The 20,070-nt window shown below is 40.1% G+C and overlaps 1 protein-coding gene across 1 annotated transcript in view; it reads left to right on the top strand.

Annotated features, from left to right (window-relative positions):
- LOC139731998 (myoferlin-like) overlaps positions 1-16,204 on the top strand; it is a 200,052-nt gene extending 183,848 nt beyond the window's left edge. Inside the window, exon 51 of the mRNA XM_071642871.1 lies at positions 13,696-16,204. Within this exon, the coding sequence (XP_071498972.1) occupies positions 13,696-13,879 (184 nt within the window). The 3' untranslated portion in view covers positions 13,880-16,204. The remainder of the gene's footprint in view (positions 1-13,695) is intronic.
- Positions 16,205-20,070: the final 3,866 nt, after the last annotated feature.

The following is a 20,070-nucleotide window of genomic DNA, read 5'->3' as shown; positions in this document are numbered from 1 at the left end:
TTTCAGTTGGCACTCTGCCCACAGAAACTTGGGGATCCTAGGCAAAATCTGTGAAAGGATTGTAGAAAACTAGAATATTGTTGGAAATGTAGGGATTGAAATATATGCCTGTTCCCTGGGTCTTTGTTGTGAGCTGCCATAAATGAAGGTAGGCATCATTCATTTGAGCCCAAACCCCATCCTACACTACCACAAACATGACTATAGCTACCACCACCACCAGTACCACCAGTGCTACCACCACCACCACTACCACAAGTACAGCTACCACTTTCACTGCCACCACTACCACCACTACAACAACATTACCACCACTATTGCTACCACCATTACCACCTTCATCCCAACTGCCACACTACCACACTACTGCTACTACTACTACTACCATCAAAAACATTATTACCACTGCCACCACGACCACCCCGACCACCTACCACTTCTATCATTATTGCCTTGTTTTGGATATATCAGGCATTTCAAAACCAATTTTCGTCAAATAAATTTGAGTTTCTCTTTATGCTCTTTCACATTTCATAAGAGGTATCTCATTATATCAACAAATCATCAAAAATGAAACCTCAAACCCCATCTCAGACGAAACTGTACCATCCCTTTAACCCTTTTCAAAAACATCATGACGAACCTGCAAACTTGCTTTGAAACTTCTCCCTGGGTTACTGTAAATATCAGGCATGGTTGTTTGTATGATAAACATCACAGTAAGCATCCAAATTCGTGAAATTCTTCCATCAAATTGTTTTCATTGCAGCTGATTGACAAATTATTTACGTCGATGTAGGGCAATTTGTCAATCAGTTGCAATCATTTGTATCTTCATGCAAAGCGTACTATCTGCCAGTAATATCATGACCTCATATCAGATGCAAAACTGCCTCCACTCTAGAATAAAGCACACAAAAAAAGGAGGGAGATGGGACGAACCTTTTTCCATATCTAGGCGAATATAGAGAAGTGTCATACTGTAAAACATGATATATTCGCTGCATGAAATTTTCGCGAATTGGAGCCGACGGCCTTTTTCGTGGCATGAAATTTTCACGAATTGCCACTGGCGTTCAGTGCATATAGTGTAGACAAGAACTTTTGTGGGCATTTTAATTTCGCGAATCTTGGCACTCGCGAAATTGGCAAAATTAAAATGCCCGTGAACATTCCTTGTTTTACAGTACTTCTCTCTATTGAAGTGCTAGAGGGTATATCAGATTTCAAGATTTCTGGCCTTGGGGGTGGGGCGATGATTAGAATTTGCCATGTAGAGGCTTTGATGCATAAATGTTCATGTTTACAATGAGAGGGAGAAAGAAATGTCTTGTGTAAATACAGACGTGAGGTGACATACAAGTCAAAGTCAGTGGCACACTGAATGAACTGCCTTGTCCAGGGTTGTGGTATGCACAGCTTTCAAAACGCTGCAGTATATACGCACACTTGACACAACTCTACACTCCTTCCTGCAAGTTTTCTAAAACTATGTTGGAGGAGTAGCAGTGGTTTCAGCCGAATAATTCATATTCAGAATCCCTCCCCCACAAATGTGATGGTACTCACTTCAAGACGAGGTTCTTGGTTTCTGTCTTACAAGAAATTCTGTTCATCTAAGTGTTTTAATGTGCTGAGGTATATGATTGTATAGACAGATTCATCTAGCCTTGAGCTTTCATAGTAGTAAATAGTAGTCTTTGCTGCAGTCTTGAAGCCATTTTTTGTTTGTTTGTTTTTTTTTTGGGGGGGGGGGGGGGAGTGGGGTTACATTTGCTGTATACCAGCATCAGTCTTTGTTTAATGGCCTTCTCCTTGTCATGCAGTTACCATCAACAGTTCGCCATCTAGTGAACGGATAATCAGGTTATCCGCCATTTCAAGTCCATTAGCCCCAAGATTTGAAGAAAAAAAATGTTGATAATTCCGAAGTGAGACCAAGTAAATTGGCCCTTTATCAGTGGAATAAAAGAAAATACTATGCCCTGTTTGAGCATTGTGTTTCAAAATCTAGTTTTGAAAAGCATGATATTTGGATGTGTGTAAACAAGGGTAGTAATATTGTTAGGAATCGGTGTACAAGCGTTTTAAATGTTCTTGTGAAGTGGAGGGGGGGGGGGTTGCTGGAAGGGATTTTCACATGGCAAATAAAGCAGCACCTAACTTTAGGCCTTGCTCATTTCTTCAATTAAAAGAAGAAAATATGAAACCCCAAATAGCTGGCTCTTTTGCAGACTAGCTTGTCAATACTACTATACTGCATCCCTTATCCAACAGTGTTAACTTCACATAATTAGCATACCGCAATTAGTTACTCGGGGTGACTTGCCTTCAGGTTTCGAAAATGCCCAGAGGTAGATCTTCCCCAGGAGAAGTGATAACACCTTAATAGCCTTTGTTTGCAAACCAAAGTGGCACATAAAGATGATGGATGGATGCGGGGGGGGGGGGGGGGGGGGGGAAAGAGATGTGCCCATTAAAGTCAGAAGTGACAGTTTGATGCAGGGATTGTAGGTAACTGGCTATGGGGTTATTCAGAGGTGAAAGGTGCTAGGGACAATTCCGTTCCTTATTCTTTCGATCAACGCCTTGCTTGTTATGCCTGCATTCTTTGGGCCCTGTCCAAATCCCGAGGGTAGGCGTTATAAGTTGCGAGTAGCGAGTTTTGAGGGTTGTGGGGGCAAATACGAGAAGAAAGCAGAAGATAATGAGGAAAAGTCTTAGAGAAATTGTGCACAAAAGCTCTTTTCAGTAGTACTCAAAATGATTATACTTGTCCCAGTGCTATTTGCAGTCCTCCATTCTTTCTAATTTAAGCAACATATGCACAATCGTTGTGTGACACCTATTCATGACTTCTCAACCACATCCCTGGAATATGTGGCATGAATTCTGTGAAGCGTGCAACATTAGCCCGTACACCCAGAGTTGTTTGTTGTTTTAGCCCATGTTTCTCTCTCTTCCCAGCATAAATAAATATCACCACCGCTCTCAGTTTTCATTTGGCATTTGCTGCAATCATATTTCATGCTAACTCTTTGGAAACTATTGCATGTATTATATGAAAGGAAGATTGGATGTATTTTTCTAAAGTCCACCCATTGTTTTGCAGCAAAAAAAAAATATTATCTCGAGAGAAAACAATCTATGTTTGAAAAAAATAAATAATCACTATTTCTAATTTTGCCTGAAAAATACCACACATATTCCTGTGTCCTTGACTGAGAGAAGGGGGGGGGGGGATTATGGAATTAGCCAGAACTGCAAAACTATAAACTTAAGAATGGACAGTCCAATATTCCTCCAACTTTCACTGAGTATTTCACTTAGCGTTGCCGCATGCACTGACAAGCTTTAAACCCCTTGAAGGCAAACTACTCTACATCCATACCTGTTTTACGTCACTCCCTCTCTCTCTCTCTATCTCTTGTCCATCCATCTTTGATAAATGTCCACCTCCCTTTCTCTGTCCTTCAGTCTTTTCTTCGCTTCCATCCTTTCTCTCACTATTCTTGCACTCTGGCTGAACTCCGTCCAGAGGGATCTACCTATTTTTTTTTCATTCGTGCAGGTAGCTCTCGTGAAAAAAGCTGCACTTAAAAAAAGAGAGAGAGAAAAAAAGTGACCTTTTATTGTTAGAAGCAATATGTCCCTCGCGAGGTCATTTCTGTTAATTTCGTGTTATTGTTACCATTTCCAATCCAGTTGTTGTGATGTAAGCTCCTCTGGGCCTCAGTGGGGTCATAAAGAATCTTTGAATTTCCTGACACCGGTGCCTCTACAGGTGTTTCCAATAGATTGGAAAGGCCAGATATATTTATTTGTATAATTTTGGTTACAAAATACTGAAAGTAATAATAGAAAGAGAAACTGTCCAAAATAAGTTGTAAGAAACTTGATTGATTGTGTACGTCCCCTAAATATTCATCAGGTGGACTAGCTTCAGGTTTACAAATCTTTTGGAGACTAGGCTACTCCGTTGGGTATTGAACATGTATTTTGCATTGTGCGACCACCCTAGTATATTGAGTGGCTTTGTTGTTGTTGTAGGGGGGATAATGAAAGAAAGTTTGTATCTGTAGGAGTACCAAAAAGGTTAAAAACAAATGTTACACTTTGAGAATTGATTTGATGGCATTGACTCGATCATATTGTAAATACATGTATGTTTGTTTGTTTGTATTTTTTTTAAGTAGCCATAGAAGCTTTTGGCTGAAACACATTAGATTAACTGCTGAAAATTCCAACACAGCGATTGTGCCATAGATTCTGAAAGTTATAACCTGTGATTTGTGGCAGACTGTCCACAACATTCATTTGTCGTCATTTTTTCCATTTTGGACATGCAGGCAAAACAAGTAGAATTGAATGTTACAAAGTGGCTAGCAATGTTAACATGGCACAACAGAAAAGCTTGATCAGGGCCTCGAACGGCCACCGCTGACAGTGATTGCCATCGCCATGGCAACCGATGCTGATGCCGAAAGCTCATTGGCTCACTGTCCCTATCATAGCGGCATTTGCCATGAGTCGCAGTAGCTGGAAGTCTTTCATAGAATGAGGCTAAGTACAATGCTTAACCTTTTAATGCCACTGGGTTTTAGGAGTGTTTGGGGAGAAAAAAAAAATCAAAGATGCATGCTTCAAATTTTGTTTTGAAAGAGATACAGAGGAATTTCAATAGAATATTTTTCTTTTTCCCTCGATTTCCCTAGTTTTAAGTCCTATTATTCAAAAGCTAGTAAATATGTGTCTTCATGTGATTCACCTACTTTATGAGGTCAACCCCAGATGAAATGAATTAGCATGGCAAACATGTTTGAGTTCGGTAACTTGCTGTTGATATGAAAAAAAGGGCAAAATTATATGTCACTGGTTGTGTGCAAATTGGCATCTTTTATTACAATACCTCGGCTAGCACACCTTAGTTTGACTACAACATGTTAATGAGGAAAAAGGTTACAAGGAACTGATATAACATATCTGATTTGCAGATGGGGGGTGGTGGTAGAGGTAAAGTGTCAGATGAGAGTTTTGAAAAACAATTGTGCAATATCTGAGAAGTGATGAGAAGCCTCCAACGATGTCAGATATCTCAGAAGGGGTGAGGATGTTGCTTCGTATTCCCCAGGACTAAACTTCCTTCCAAAAAACTTGTGGACTCCCCCCCCCCCCCCCCCACCCCACTCTGTTTCTCTTTCCTTGTTTGGTTTGCTTATTTTCTCACAATATTCTCGCAATCCAGGTAGTGGCCTCCAGCTCAGTACAGTAGTGCAGGAGATGTGTTTCAACAACATTTATTGAGCATTTGTCTTTGGCAGCATAGCAAAAAGATTGAATCCAAATTTATTTGATTTTAATCACCCTGGAAGAGTGAAGACAATTGTTGTTTCTTTTTTTTTGGGGGGGGGGTGGGGGAGGGATGGAGTTAAAGTTGAGGTTGATGTTGGTTTACAGGCAAACTGCTAATGGCACATTCAGAGGGGTTTTTGTGGGTTTTTTATTTTTTTTGCAAAGATCTTTATTTTTCCCCATCCTCCACTAGCCTCTCCCTCAGACATGGGAAAAAGTTTGTTGTGTTCATGGCAGAGTGAACAATGCCTTTGTTTGGCCAACAATAGCTTTTTGTATGAACGGCCTTGGAGGTAACTCACTGACAGGGTTATGATCAAAACATGAAGCGGAGAAAGTTGGAGGCCTTTTGGCCAAAAACTGGCATCCTATCTAAAAAGAAAAAAAGAAAGAAAAGGTTGTTCAGAAAATAATATTCAACACCAACACTGGAATTTTATGCAAGGAATCTCATAGAGATGGGATGATCTAATATGAACATAACTACTATGTATATTGTTATTTTAATGTATATACATTTGTATGTGGTGCATTGTTAAAGGGATATGTATGCATAGTGTTGTTTGATTTCATTTGTTATATTTCCACTTCAACATAATTAACCCTTCTCCCCCCCCAAAAAAAAAACCCGAAAAAACAACAACAACAAACAAACAATTACAAACAGTAACAAATTTGTATTTAATTTGCAAATATCTAATGGTTACTGAGCTGTACAGTTTTGTTGATTTAAGCGTGATAATGATGAGATTGAATTCCATTCTGAGTGCCATATTGATTTTCATCGCCTAGAATATATTGCATTTCATTTTCAGGGTTTCACAGAATTAGGTCAAATATGCATCCCTGTTTGTATGAGCAGTGGAGGGGAAATGTGACAATAGTATCATCGTACTGTCTAAAGTAGAGTGTTTGCCTATGTGAAGCTGAAAATATGTCATTAAAGGAGAAGCAAGAGAAGAAATACACTTATCCTATACCTGCCTTCCAAATATTTGGCTGATATTTAGGAACTAAACAGTGCATCATGCTGTAAAAATCAGTAACATGCAAGAATGCCCTGTAGTTTCATCATTTCCAAGAAAAGGTATGCAAAAATGCTCTGTAATTTAATCATTTCAAGAAATGTGAAGCCAAACTGGAATTTCTTGTCGGTTACCACACACCAATTCCTAATTCCTGTTTTTGGTGTACTTTGCTGCTTTGGGCAACCTAATGTTACCGGCAGGCACATTTATCTGCCAGCTGATGAAAGGGTGGAGATAAAGAGATTAGGTGCATTGATAAAAGATGCATACGGTCGTGGATGCAGAGCTTACGGGAACATTGAAAGAGGAAGACTCGCGACGAGACTCGAGACATGACGGCCGTGTAGCCGCTGCCAGGGAAGCTATTATGTGCGGCATGAAACATTCATGTGTTACGCGACAAGACAAAAAAAAAAAAGAAGAGAAGAAGCCTAGCACTGGGTTCACAGACAGGTCAGGCCACCCTTTAATGGGGGAATCGAAAGAAATTGAATGTGCCGGGAATATCGCCCCCTAATGAGAGAGAGCGAAAAAAAGAAAGAACGTTGCGCGAATTTGACGAACGTCGATTTCTTTCAGGCCTCAACCATTGCTGCAAGGCAGTGATCGAACGATGATCGCGGGCTGGAAGTGTTCCGACAGGTTTTGAGCTGAAAATTGAGGGAAAGGGGTTATATCTCGAGGACAGATACGTGGGCTATATAGTGCAACTGGTACTGTGACCCATTTATCAGGCAACATGCTAAAAAAAAAATAGAACTAAAATCTGAAAATACCACAAAAATCGATGAGACATTGCCTGATTTCAGCTTCCTTGACATTTCCTGTTTTCAGAGACGATATTAAGAGAGCTGACTGCAATGAATTGTAGTAGAAAGATGCTGTGCAGTTTGTCATAAGTTTTTTTCATCCAAGAAGGAAATGGAAGATGGGGAAATTCGCAAATGAATGGCAAAGGAAGAAGATTCCTATTCTTGAAGCGAGGATAGCGACAGAAAAGGGGTAAATTGAATGAAATGAAAGCACTTGCAAATGTTGATTGGGGGGGGGGGGGTGGGGGATGGACAGAGAGCTTTAACTCAAGGAAAATTCCATGATGCAAGATGGACGAAAAGGCCCATTCTCTGCAATTTGTACAGTATCTTTTTTTGAGAGTCGGACACGAGATTTTAAGTGAGTGGATGTGTCTTGTGCCACGCCGCTTGATCTCGGATGAAAAACACTCTGTACTGACTCATCATCGTGTCCCTGGATTTACCCTTCAGACGTTCTTGCGTGTAATGAAATGTTCCATCAGATTTGATTGGTGTGAAACGTCTCTTGATATATTGCTTCCCGTTTGCCGAAAACATGGAGACATTCTGACGAAGCGGCAAAGTGATATGTTTTTATAGGGTATATTAGTCTGAGAAATTGAGTGTTTCATTGTGTCAGTGGAGAGTTCGAGAATGTTGAACTCCTGGTGACCTATAGGGATCTGTGCAAACAAGAGCCATAGGGAGAACAAAAAGGGGAGAGAGAGAGATAGAGAGGTGCACAGTGTACAGCGTTGCGCTCGTGTCTGCTTACCATTGTTGTCGACGCGAAAGGCTCCAACGGTGGGCACAATGGCGGATTATTGATCTCAATAATTCATACATCACATTCGCCCCTCCTATTAATGATTGAGCTTTCTATTTACAACATTGTTGCCCCCACTGGTAATTTCGTCTTGCGGCTGGGTCCCCCCTTTTCAAGTGCAGATTCCTGTGCCCGGAAGAAAAATCATTTTGGTGTAGGCAGGAAGGGAGAAACTGGTAAAGTGCGTTGTGGATTGCAAGCTTTAATGGCATATAGAGGTAGAAAAAAATGAAGAGAATACGTTTGTGTAAGGGGAAATTTTTCAAGGTGAATCGTGACTGCCTCATTAGGCACAAGTGATTGATTGGTGTTAGCCCCCTGTTAAAATATAATTTGTGGGTTGGATTTTTTTGGAAGAGCTGGTAAAATACAGACATCATCCTTCCTTTTCAGCTGAAATGAAGAAAAAAAAGCAGAGAGAGAGAGGTCAAACACTACAAGGTTAGAGCCCTCATCGTGTGGAGAGGCTGGTTTCAAGAAAGACCTAGACAATTGTAGCTTAAAGGACAAGTCATGTCATGAACCCTTCATAATGCTCTTTTCGTGGTCATATCTTGAAAGCATTGACATGATTAATATCCTCTAGGTGTAACATAAAAATGTTCTTCCTAGTCAATGGGAACACTCTGCCCTACCCCCTACCCCCCCCCCCCTTGATTCCTTTTTTGTCACTTTCTTTTCATATTTGTGATGTTGTTGATGTAGTCCATGAAATCTCATGGATTTTCTTAAAGTGTCCAGAGAAGGCCGTGGTATCTAACTCATTGAAGACAAGTCCTGAGCATTCTCAGGAAGGTGTCTATGGTAAATGCGTGTTAGAGCAGCTCGTCCTCAATGGGTTAAGACTTTTATTATGATTATGGATATTCATTCATACCAAGAGAAGCTGGCCAAGTTTTCTTTCTTAGGCTTGTCTGACACAAATTACTGTATATTCTGGATTGCAACGGTCATAGCAAAATTACAGAAAGTTTGCTGAGGATTATGTGTGCTACAAAAACATGCAGCCACTGACTATTGATAAAACAGTTCTAAACAGTAACAATACTGCAAGAAGAATATTTAGGTTATCAGTCATGAGTATTTGGGTTTTTATTCATAACCTTATATGGTCATGATTTCTATCCAGTTGATTAATTCAATGAAAAGTTTGGCAGAAGGGAGGGGGAGAAATTGAGCAGGCATACTGTACTCATACAGTGCCATGTATGCCTGTGGGTACATTAGAGGAAAATATAGAATTAAATCTATGTAGGTCCTATAACTTTGACAGTGCTCTACGAAATTCCATGCAGACTGTACAGCCCGACAGGTGCATGCTAGTAGTGTAGTATCATCTTACACTGACATGGCAAGCAGTGTACCCTTCGTGTGACTGAAAGTGCATGTTGCATCAGGGGGTTTGAACCCATGAACCTTGAAAGGAAGTGTGTCCCCCATACCACAGAGCTACAACCTCTGTTTTTAATCATCATGTCAAAATAGGTTTTCTACTCTCTTTTTTTTTACTTGAGAAAATGTGGACTATTTTATGTTGTGTGTGAATAATTTTACTCTGCATTGAAAGGGTGTGGCAGTAGTGTACAAACATCAAGAATCTGCTTCAAAGTGCAATAATCCACTTCCTGCTATGTTGTAAGAGTGAAGTGGTTGTATTTAAAAAGAAATAAAACAACTTTTTCGATACTGTGCCCTTTGCCAGCAAGGATGAACATTGATGATTTCTCCCAAGGCTGTTGTCAAAATATTTGAGGGAAATTTCTTTCCCCCCCCCCCCCCCCCCCTCTCTCTCTCTCTCCCCCTCTCTCTACAATTGCTTTGCTTGCCAAAGGAAAGGTAACAATGTGCCCTAATTTTTGGTTCGATAAGCTTCGGGTGTTGGATGATTTTGATTTGTGGCGAGCAGAGCTCATCTCCGCATCCTGCAGCTGTCATATGTCGGTGGGACTGGCCCAGAGAGGGTGCTTTTGAGATGGGTCCCTTGCCTCATTCGCAGTCAGCAGTTGTAGACGTGCTACGAATTGAACCCCAGTGGAGTACACTAAAAAGACAAAACAAAACATTCCTGTTCATACTCTGACATTTATGCTTATTCGTGTATGCGTTACCCTGAAGAATGTTTGTTTGTGGGGGTGGAAGAATGCAGTTTTCATGACCCACTTTGAAGATGCTAAAAAAAAATAAGGTATGAAGTGCAAAACAAAGACAAATTATATGAGAATAGAGAAACATGTCTTTATGGGTTTTTTTTTTCACTGTTATTATACCCCCGCCAAACGAAGTTTGAAGGGGGTATATAGGAATCAGCGGACGCTCGGGCGGTCGGTCAGGCGGTCGGGCGGTCGGTCCGTTGCAAATCTTGCGTCGCGAACTACTTCCTCAGCTTTCAACCGATTCCCATAAAACTTGGCACAGATGTGTGCCTTGGGTTGTAGATGTGCAAGACGTATTTTTTGACAGTACCCAAAAGTACGTTGCCATGGTAACGGCATATTATGGGCAAAAGTGGGTACAAATCTTGCGTCGCGAACTCCTCCCACAGTTTTTGATCAATTTTTATGAAATTAGGTATAGATGTTCATCTGAATATGTTAATGTGCAAGACACATATTTCCGCAGTGGCAAAAAGTGCGTTGCCATGGTAACGGCATGTTATTGGTAAAATATAGGGCAAAATGCTTCATGGCAAAACTGCTTCATCAGTGTTCTTCCAATTCTCATGGAATTCATATTGAATGTTTGTCTTAGGATATAGGTCAGCATGACACATTTCTTGACAGTGACAAAAAGTATGTTGCCATGGTAACAGCTCACATATTATGAGCCAAAATGATGGAAAATTTTGTGTTGCAAACTACTTCCTCAGTTTTTGCCCAATTTCCATGAAACTTGGTACAGATGTGTGCCTTTGGTTGTAGATGTGCAAGACGCATTTTTTCTACAGTACCCGAAAGTACGTTGCCATGGTAACGGCATATTAATGGCAGAAGATCAAGGAAAGATCTTGCGGATTTAACTACTTCCTCAGTTTTTTGACCAAAGCTTATGAAATGTGGCACACACCTTGATCTTGGTGGGAAGATGTGCAAGACATATTTTTTGGACGTGTCGGAAGCTACGTTGCCATGGTAACGGCATATTAATAGTGGAAGATCAAGGAAACGAAGTTTGAAGGGGGTATATAGGAATCAGCGGACGGTCTTCGGGCGGGCGGTCGGGCGGTCGGTCGGGCGGTCGGGCGGTCGGGCGGGCGGTCGGTCCGTTGCAAATCTTGCGTCGCGAACTACTTCCTCAGTTTTCAACCGATTCCCATATTTGACCTGTCTGTAATGAGGGAAGCATGCCAAAAGAACAATATCACAATGTCCTTTTTCCTGTGACTGTGTATGGTCTGTCAATCAGTGCAAAAGTATGATCTTCGTCCGATGTTGATAGAGATTTAAGGCACTTCTTTTTCCAGTTTGTTACATGTTAAAGATGAAACAGCTTTGTAAAGTAAGACAACTTCCATACAGTATGTTGTCTTTGAAATATGAGGAAATGGAATTTGTCCTGCCACTGAAAAAAAAAAAATGGGGGTGGATGTGTTACGTTGCATAATACCTGTGACCCACCTCACTTCCTCATTTTACAGAATTGTGTGTATTGTACAGCATACATTATCATTGCTGTATATGCTGTATATACTGTGAGGAAAGGAGTAAACACTCTTTAACAATCCATTTTCTGACTATTCGACTGGCTTTGATTGTCACTGTGACTGACCTTTCCTTTGCTAGGTCACTTCATGGCTTGATTTATCATTTCAAGACACCAAATTTAAAATACCATTTGCTCTGTTTGCTATACATGCAGGTAATAATGAACCTAGGTAGCAATGATTAACTTGGCACTGAAACTTTTAAAGGGACCGACTAGTCATTTTCATCATCTAGAAGAAGTTGAATGATAGTTCTCCTCTTTTCTACTCCAATGAAACCGTTACACTCAAGATACCGCCTCCACTCAATGTCATACATATTTTTAAATGTTTTGTCTTTCAGACCGTAGCCCCTCTATGCATGATTACCCGCGTGAAAATTTCACAAATGCTACTCTGACAATGCGTGTAGGTAGATTTTTTGGCACTCAAGGTTTTCAAGGAATGGAGTGGTATATGAACATCTATTTTTAGCTCACCTGAGCCAAAGGCTCAAGTGAGCTATTGCGATCGCCCTTCTCGTCCGTCGTCCGTCGTCCGTCGTCCGTCGTGCGTCGTGCGTAAACTTTTTACATTTTCATCTTCTTCTTGAAAACCCAAAGACCGATTTTCATCAAACTTGGCAGGTAGCATCCCTAGGGGGTTAGGAACTCAATTTGTTAAAATGGGCACCATGCCCCACCCAGGGGGCCCCCAGGGGGGCCCAAACCCCCCAAAATTAAGGAATCTGTAAAAATCTTCTTCTCTAGAACCAGAAGTGATAGAGCTAAGTTAATACTATGAGTTAGTACATTGATGACTGTAGTTTCAAGTTTGTTCATGGCAAAATTAGGGGTGCCCCCCTTGGGACCCAGGGGAGGGGGGTGGGGAGGGGTTCTAATGGGGCCTAAATTGTACATTTTCATCTTCTTCTTGAGAACCCCATTATCCATTTTCACCAAACTTGGCAGGTAGCATCCCTAGGGGGTTAGGAACTCAATTTGTTAAAATGGGCACCATGCCCCACCCAGGGGGCCCCCAGGGGGCCCAAACGTCCCAAACTTAAGGAATCTGTAAAAATCTTCTTCTCCAGAACCAGAAGTGATAGAGCTAAGTTAATACTATGAGTTTGTACATTGATAACTGTAGTTTCAAGTTTGTTCATGGCAGAATCAGGGGTGCCTTCCTTGGGACCCAGGGGAGGGGGGTGAGGAGGGGTCCTAATGGGGCCTAAATTGTACATTTTTATCTTCTTCTTGAGAACCCCATGACCCATTTTCACCAAACTTGGCAGGTAGCATCCCTAGGGAGTTAGGATTTCAATTTCTTAAAATGGGCACCATTCCCCACCCAGGGGGCCCCCAGGGGGGCCCCAAACCCCCAAAATGAAGGAATCTTTAAAAATCTTCTCTAGAATCAGAAGTTATAGAGGTAAGATAATACTATGAGTGAGTACATTAATGACTGTATTTTCAAGTTTGTTCATAGGAGATCAAGGGGTGCCCCTCTTGGGGGCAGGGGGGGGGGGGGGGGTTGGTTGGGAAGGTCCAAATGGGGACCTGAACTGTACATTTTCATCATCTTCCTGAAAACCTCATGATGTATTTTCATCAAACTTGGCAGGTAGCATCCCTAGGGGGTCAGGATCTCAATTTATAAAAATGGGCACCATGCCCCGCCCAGAGGGCCCCAGGGGGCCCCAATCCCCCCCCCCCCCCCAAATTAAGGAATCTTAAAAAATTTGGGCCCTTATTGTACAGTTTCATCTTCTACTTGAGAATGCCTGGTCAAATTTTGGTAGAGCTGTGAATAATTTAGATTAGTGACTGCGTGAAAGGTGAACTTGCGATACTCAGGTGAGCGCTAGACCCGCGGGTCTCTTGTTAGTATTTCATGGTTCTTTTTTTTTCTTTTTTAATCAATTAGTGGTTTGCTAGTTGTAGTAGAGCCATCAGCTGCCTCCGTGATTTTTTTATTAAGCTTCTCTTTTCTTTACGTTTTCTCTCTTTTCTATAGCCGTCCCGAGACCTCATTCCTCTGGATCACTTCGCCATGGAAGTCTCTCAAGTACATCATTTGGCACAACTACAAGTGGTACATCTTAGGGTTCCTCCTTCTCCTCCTCCTCGTCGCTTTCATCGTCCTCATCATCTACAACGTTCCCGGGGCCGGGGTCAACCGGATCTTCGGCAACATATAGCCAGAATCGTCCAGCTGGAACACGAGTCTCGCTCAATCCGACGCTTCCTCTTTGCATTGTGCCTCGGAAGGAAGAGAACAAGGGTGAAAAAAAAAACTCAAATTCTGAGGACTTGTGAAAGATAAGTGAGTCTCTTGGGCAAGGCTGAAAGCTGGCATCAAAAGCAGACTAGCTTGGCAAGAGCATGACTGGTCTGTCATCAAGTCTCGGCATAGGTTCGCGATGGATGTTGCGAACTTCAGGAGTAGGGGGCAGCTGCCCCGTACAGGTACTCGTGAGTAGCTGTTTGATATGAAGTCTAGACAAGGGGAAGAGGTGGCAATTTGTTACTTAAAAACAAGAAGAAGTGGTTGATGATAACATGGTGGTGGGATGTACATGTCGTTGAGATTTCATTGCGCAACAGCGTGATTCTGTTTGGGTGTCGCGCATGTTGTGATGGCCGCCTCTGGCAGCGCTTCATTTAGGACGAAATTAGGAGTGATTGATGGCGTAGTTCAGTGGTGAATCAATTCTTGCGTTGCGATGCAAGATAATAGAATATGAATGGAGCATGATTGCCATTGATGGCATAATTGTATGGCAATAATAAGCTCTTACTTTTGAACATTGATAGTCTTCCAACAATAGGAGGATCAATCATCTTATAAGAATTGACATTAATGATGATTACCTGCATGATAACAAAAGCTTGCTAAGGGATCGGTCCAAGCTGTACGCTGAGAAAATATTTCAAAGATTTTATTTGGACTCAAATAATGAATGAGGAGATAGTTAAAGTATAGTTGACGATGATTCAGGTATCGAGAATGAGAAGAAAAAAAGTGTTTAGCACGTTGTGAGTACTTCTAATTTTTCATGTGCATGACCTTCTACTGATTCTATGGAGTGGCAACAGCATTTCATGCATTATTAGCGGTAGAGGCTTCTACCAGGTTTGATGATAGAGACAGAAGCCTTGTGTTACATGTACAAGAAAGAATACACTATGACTGGAAGGTGTAAGAATAGAATAGTTCAAGTTCCCTTGGGAATCCACCATATCCATGTAAGTATATATTGTCATAGTGTAACTGCCATATGATTCAGATAATCTTAGGAGAGCTGCTGTTTCAATGAAAGTTGTCTCCCTGTGCATAAATGATGTCATAGGGCAATGTTCTCTTCTCATTACAAATGTGAATGTACTCTATTTTTGTCCTTTATCTAAACCAGCCAGATAATACAATTGAGTGGTTATAATGAAACCGGTATCCATGAAGCAGATGATATCGTCAATCAGACCCTCCCCTGAAGAAGGAACCTCTGTTTCTGTTTGGTTGTCGGGGACGACTGCACTTCTTCTCATGAATCACTGTAGAATTTCTGCTTACCAAACCTGCAGTTACCATGGCAGTAGTCTGCCAACAGCCATTCAACTGTGTTCCTTGCATTGTGCTCGATGCCACGAAAGCTGGAGTGATAAAATAGTAGAATAATTGCACGATGTCTGTATAAAACAGGGCGCTTGTGTGTCTGGCTGTTAGATGTAGGACTGTCATGAAAGGTCCATTGTTCAGAGAGTCAGTTGTACATTTGATTCTTTAAACATGTGTCTAGCAAAGTTAATAGGGGTGTCATTTCAAGAGTGTTCAAAAAACTGAGCCTACGTAAATGAAGAAGCAATTATCAAAATACAGAAAGCAATATTTCAATTGTCACTGCCCTATGCATGACTCACAAAAGTCAACGATGGCCAAAGAGGTATGTGACGGATTTTTTGGGTGGTTTTGTTGTTGCTTTTTTACAGCATGTGTGCCTTGTACTTGCATCAGTTTCATGTCACCGTGTGTGGAAACTCCATGTGGGAGATATTTAGCATTGAGTTTACATCTACTCGGCATAATCTGCAACAAATCTGATTTTCATTTGTTATTTCAACAGATACACTGTGCTTTGATTTCCAAATCATGTTTCAGCAAGACATGTGGAGAAATTTCTCCATCAGAGCTTATGGAAGTAGAAGTTTCCAAAATATCAAGTGTAATACAAGTTGTATAGCATTTTCCATGTTGCCTATATATATGTTTCATATATTTTTATGAATTGATCTGTACTTTTCTATGTCACAAAAATTTTGACAAAATCTAATGACAGTGTGATAATCTGAGATCTTCCAATCATCGATGTGACATTTGTCCCTAATCTATCTACTTTTTTCCCAACAAGGAAGTGAGAATTGAGAGTATGTGTTGCTTGAATGTTTGCATGGTGAAGTAAATGAGTTAGAAAGGGTTGCGGTAACACCATGCGTGCATAGTCCTTGCAAGGATCGTTGCTTGACAGAAGAAGGGCCTAGAAAGAGGAGAGTTGAAGAGAGGAGTGACATTGGGAGAGTGTAAGGAAGGCACTTAGAGACAAGTGAGGGGCAGCAGTGAGCTGGAAGTTGAAGTTGCACTAGTGGATATGGGAGAAAAGGAGACAGAAAGAGTCGTAAGGAAGAGCGGAGTGAAAAACTTTAAGTTTCGTCTCTTGCTCTGTCTTATCTAACACTCTTGCTCACTCATTTTCATTCCACTTCTTTCTTTTTCATATACCATAGTCTGTTTCTCCTCCACTTATCTCTCTCCTTCTTCTTTTATTTCTTGCTTCCTTACAACTCAACTATCCTTTTTTCAGGACCACCTCACTATTTGACAGTTTCTTTACACTTTACTTTTCAATACTTTCTCTCCCTCAGAACTACACTTTAACTTTATATTCTCTCCAATTCCTTTTCTTCTACAGAAACCTTTTCAGCACTTAACTTTACTTATCATTATTATTTTTCCCTCTCTCTCACAGCATTAATTTTGAGGATGTAATCAACCCTCTCCCCTTCACTTTAACATTAATCATGTTAATTCCTTTTCTTCTTCTTCTTCTTTCTGTCCTCTTACTCTAGATTCATCTGTCCTTGACTTACTTCTTCCCTTCCTGATTTGTTCCTTCTTTCATCAATTTGATTTTGCATCATATAGTCCACATTGTTCACCATGTTCATTTTGCTCCCTTGGTTTCATGAAACTTCACTTCTCTCTCCTATCTCCATTATTTTTCAACTTTCAACTTCTCCCTCTCCCCACTCCTTTTCTTTTTTTCATTTCATCTTTCTCCTCTCAATGATTTCTGAACCTTTTTTTTTTCCTGATTTTCACTCTTTTCTTCCTAACAACTCTCTCTGTCCCCTTTTTATCCAGTCTCCACTAGTGCAACTTCAACTCCCATCCCACTGCTGCTCCCCCACTTGTCTCTATTGGCCTTCCTCACACTCTCCCTATATCGCTTCCCTCTTCAACTCTCTTCATTCTAGGCTCTTCTTCTGCCAAGCAACGGTCCCAGCTGGGACTACGTACACACGGTGTTACTGCAAACCTTTCTCCCACAAGTGGAGAGTAATTTTACATCTTGAAAAAAGAATGTAAATGAATTTCAATTGATAAGTTCAAATTGTGATATATACAGTGTATAATCATCCTCTTTTGTTTTGTTATTTTAGTTGTGGATATGTTGTGTGTAGCAACCATGCTGTGAGCTTTCATTTTTGATGGCACAAACATGCTGTGAATAATGTTTGATTTTGCAGAAAACATTTGTGGATTTTGAACGTTATGGTAGAAAACTTAGACATTTGAATGTGCAGGTAAAAGAAAGTATATATCACAGAAATCATGTGTATAAACAGCACGACTTGTGGTTGAGTATGCTTGTAGATATATAATTTTGGATGCGTGTATCCACATGTATAGTTTTAGTTCTCTATTCAGGAACAAAATTATATCAGCAATTGTTAAGTCCTTATGATATTAGAACCGGTAGTGTGCTTCATATGAGGAAAGTTTATTGATAGCTGTTATTTTTGTTTTGTTTTTAAAGTTATTAGACATACTGTAATGAATTTTGAGGAGACATGAATTTGTGCACCGTGACTGGTTTAATCGTCTTGATAAGGTCACAGTTCTTTGCTGTGGAAATGATGAAATTACTGATTCGCTGACATATTAAATGAACTAACAGAATGATTAGATTACTTGCTACCCTTATTGACATATATTATCATGCAAATGAAGTGATGATAATGATAGTGCTCCTGGTTTAATTTTCTTCGGATGAAGCATGCAAGTATGTTATATTTGTTCATTTATAGGAGAATATGAATTATAGTGGAAACAAAGGATTGAGATCTGAAATCCAGATTCATAATGAGCAAGACACTTACGCACTGCTGTAGCAGTGACAAAATATTCATGAAATGGCAAATTTCTGAGTAGCCTCAATCATGCCTTGATTCATATCAGATGCCTTAGTAGAAACATTTCATATATATTCTGAATATAATCATGCACGTTTATGATTCACAAATAACAATATCAACAATTGTGTGTGTCGCATAATTGCAATATTCAACAATAGAAAGTACAAGGGCCAAAGTTTGTATATTTACTGTGAAATTACCACATTTTTCAAACACTCCATGTATCCTCATGTTTTTATTCAACCCATAGCTTATAAACTATGTTATAATAATCAGTTGATCAGCCGTTAGAAGAAGCGGCAAAGGTTTAGAGGAGTAGAAAAATTCTTGGCTGAGGGAAGCTGTTCTGCAGGCATGTGTTACAGAGTTTTATTTATTCGAATACCGTGACAGAGATACATGTACAATTGTATCTCTACACTCTGCAAGAATTCTCTCTTTAATTTACTTAAGGCCTCCTTCCTTGATAAGAGAAGAACAGTTTATTTTGTAATGATTAAGTAGCCCATGTGGTAATAATGCTCTCCAAGATGGAAAGCAACAATAATGATGGAGTTTGAAGACTGTATGTAGAATGTATTTTTTTATATCGTTCATCTATGTGTCATTTACGTACAATATAGTTTGTCTGTCGTTGGGTTATAGAGGCCAACTTTAGTCTGGAACGGGTATAGACTGTCACTGTCTTGTTCTTTGTACTTTCAGTTGTAGATCACAACTTGGTCCATTAAAAGAGAGAGAGAAAAAAAAAAACACCCACCTTTCTTTCAGTGTAATTTTTTGTGTATTTCTCCCTGCTTAGGAGGTCTGTTAAGGATGAATGTTGAATGTGTGGATACAGAGAGCCGAGTGAATCCGTGATGGACATGTTTGAGATGGAAGTCAAACTCCAGAAGTACTTTTACAATTTCAATTCACTTTCAATTTCAATTCATTTTCATATTTCTCCATGAAAAAATACATCAAATATAACAGAATTAAATAATACATGATATCCAGCTAGGAGACATAATATTACAAAATGAAATAAGACATGATATTCAGCTAGGAGGCATAATAGAGTACTGCAAACATATAATACATAGTGGTCGATCTATGAAAGTTGGAATCTGAGAATGAATGCTAAAGAAATGTATGATGGAACCTACTTAGAAGCAAGCTTGTCGAGCGTAGGTCCCACTTAAAATCGAGCGTAGAGATTAAGGAGCACAGGTACAAAAAAAAAAATGACCGAAACCTAGAGAAAAAAAAAAGAAAATACAAATATTCAGGGATATAGCAAATTTCTCTCTAATGCAGGATTGGGGGTCTGATAGGCCACATGCTGCAAGCGGATGAACCGTTGTCATTCTGGCTATATAACAATATCACCTTTCACAGTCACCTAAGCATGATACCTCAATATCATGAAATCTTTTTGTTGGATGCTTATGCTATTCAGAAACCTGCATGTAAACGGAGTAAAAATCACCAGAATAATCGCATGAGGTTGATAATGATTAAGACTATGATATAAGACAATTCATTGGTGCCACTTGTTTTGTTTATTCATAGTTTTAATGTTAAAGGGTGTGTACAGTTCTGGTCGAGGTGAGGATTTAGCTTCGAACATTTTGCGAGATATTCAGAAACCACTCTATGAGATGTCAAAGAGCATGCAATGATAAGGGGTATCAAAAGTGTATTTGATAAAAATCGGTTTTGAAGTGGCCGAGATCTCCAAAAACAAGGTGAAACAGAGATCCTAATAAAGTTGTGGCCTGTAGTCTTTTGTTATTATCACTTTTGTGGGTATCTCAGCCATTTGAAAACCAATTTTCATCAAATAAACGTTGAATCCTTCTTAAAATTACATGCTCTGTCATATTTCATAAGAGGTTTCTCATTATCTCACTGAGGTATGTAAAAAACATGAATC

This window comes from Diadema antillarum, unplaced genomic scaffold, assembly GCF_040938485.1.
Source record: "Diadema antillarum isolate AM-2024a unplaced genomic scaffold, OU_Dant_1.0 seq00000392_RagTag, whole genome shotgun sequence".
Taxonomy (NCBI): Eukaryota; Metazoa; Echinodermata; class Echinoidea; order Diadematoida; family Diadematidae; genus Diadema; species Diadema antillarum.
The sequence above is the reverse complement of the archived record's forward strand: the minus strand, read 5'-3'. Positions and strand labels throughout refer to the sequence as shown.